We start from the raw sequence: 2057 nt of genomic DNA, 5'->3' as shown, positions 1-2057 counted from the left end.
GGGAAAATGCGGAGTTGGGGATGGCGGGGGTTGGGGCTCGGGCTCCTTGGAAAGGGCCTTGTGCCTGGCGCTGTGGGCTGCTGGACCCCAGGGGTGCAGGGATCTGGGGAGGGCCTGGGGCTGTCCGACACCATCCGTGGCTCCCTGCACCCGAAGGTTGCACCCTCGCGCCCTGCCCGTGTTCAGGCCAGTGCAGTGGCGGTCGCTCCTGTCTTTTGGAACCCGGGCACCTGAAGAAGGCCCTGCTGGCCGAACTCAGGATGAAGGGTTGGGCCTGGCTCCTCCCTGCGGGCCAGAGCTGTGAGGGTCACTTGGGGCCTGGTCATTCTGGTCCTGGTTCGGGGGGTGCAGAGGGGAAGCCCCGCTCACTTTTCTAGGCATGACCTGTGCACCACATCCTCTCCTGGCTCTCGGGACCTCATATCCAGCTGCCACTGCAGGAAGCTGGGAGGCCTAATAGACTGAATCTCACTCATGGAACCACTTCCCTCCAGTCCCCACTCCAGGGTCGCCCACGGGTGAGGGCGGCATTACTCCAGCCCCAAACCTGGGGTTCCTCTGGAATTCCGCCCTGTCCTGGCCTGTGCACCCGGCATGGCCACCGCAGCTACCGTCTCTGGCCTAGCAGGCCCCAGCCTCCGCCTGTTTAGTACAGGTACCTTTTCTTCACACAGCCATAGCGAGTCTTCGTTAAACATCGGAAGCCTGGCGGGGTGTGGGGGCTCACGCCTGTAGTCCCAACACTTTGGGAGACTGAGGCAGAAGGATCTCTTGAGTCCGGGAGTTCGACACCAGCCTGGACAACATAGCAAGATTCCATCTCTACAAAACAAAAACAAAAACAAAAAATTAGCTGAGCATGATGGCGCGGGCCTGTAATCCCAACTACCTTCTGGGCTGAGGCTGGAAAATTGCTTGTATCCGGGAGATGGAGGTTACAGTGAGCCGTGATCACACTACTGCACTCCAGCCTGGGTGACAGTGCGAGACTCTGTCTCTCCAAAAAGCAAAAACAAAATACAAAAAACCCTGAAGCCTGCCCATGTCATGGTCCTGCTGGGAACAAGACGGTTTCTCTGCTTCCTCCACAGGCGCTGACCTGCAAACTTTTCTGCCTCGAAACCTTTGCCCATGCAATTCCCATCTGCCTGGCACCAGGTTCCCTGGTGCTGCCCCTCTGCCTGGAGGGCCAGCCATAAGAGAAGGGCTGCCCTTGGAGTTCACAGCTAGCGGAGTGGGGGTCCCACAGCACACAGGAACAGGCAAGGCGCAAGGCATAGGGCCTTGGAGAGACGTAGCAGAGGAGAGGACCCGGACATGGGCTGGGAGCCAAGAGCAGAATCGCCGAGACTGTGAAGCTGGAGGAGTTGAAGGAAACCGGGGTGAATCTTTGGCTGAATGGACAAAGAGGCCTGGGTACGGAGCACCTGCAAGGGCAGAGGCGGGGAGGCTGAGCTGGGCCAGCGGTGGTGTCAGCCTTTCTTTGGGATGAGAAAGAGCAGGCGCTGTGGGGTGTTAGGTGTGGGCCCAGCGGGGCTGGGGTGGCGCTTGGGCCAGGCTGGTGGCAGGTGTGTGGCCTGAGTATCTGAAGGTGAGGCTCGATGGTCTGAGAGGGAGAAGCAGCGGCAGCTCTGGGACTTGGAGGTGTCGTTCTGATGTCACCCCACAAGCAGACCTCTGTGAGCGCACGTTTGGGCCCCATGGGCTCTGCTCAGCTTTAAGCCGGTCTGTGATCGCTGTCACACAGGACAGGGGCCAGGAGGGGCATGGCGAGCCCTCCACAGTGGCAGAGGGGACCTGCGTGGGGAAGCAGGCGGGGCGCCTGTAACCAGAGACCCTGGGCTGCAATTGTGCCCGAGGGGCCCTGGCTGTGCCGCCCCAGAACCCCCACGGACCAAGCAACGTGAGAGGGGAGTCCGTGTCCCCCGGGACCCCACCCCCTCCTGCGCACGCGGCGCACCTCGGGCTGCAGAGAGTCGTGCATTCCAGGACACCCCGAGCTGCGTCCCTGGGACCTCAGGACCGGGCGAGGTGAATCGTGCCGATGGGCCGGGGGC

General features: G+C 61.6%; 1 protein-coding gene across 1 annotated transcript in view; it reads right to left on the bottom strand.

Moving 5' to 3' along the window:
- The window catches only part of ATP5D (ATP synthase, H+ transporting, mitochondrial F1 complex, delta subunit), a 9341-nt gene extending 8810 nt beyond the window's left edge, over positions 1-531 (bottom strand). The window contains exon 1 of the mRNA XM_011997463.1: positions 502-531. Within this exon, the coding sequence (XP_011852853.1) occupies positions 502-531 (30 nt within the window). The remainder of the gene's footprint in view (positions 1-501) is intronic.
- Between the last annotated feature and the right edge of the window lie 1526 nt (positions 532-2057).

Source organism: Mandrillus leucophaeus, unplaced genomic scaffold (assembly GCF_000951045.1).
Source record: "Mandrillus leucophaeus isolate KB7577 unplaced genomic scaffold, Mleu.le_1.0 Scaffold54, whole genome shotgun sequence".
In the NCBI taxonomy this organism is placed as follows: domain Eukaryota; kingdom Metazoa; phylum Chordata; class Mammalia; order Primates; family Cercopithecidae; genus Mandrillus; species Mandrillus leucophaeus.
This window is presented reverse-complemented; position numbering and strand designations above follow the sequence as displayed.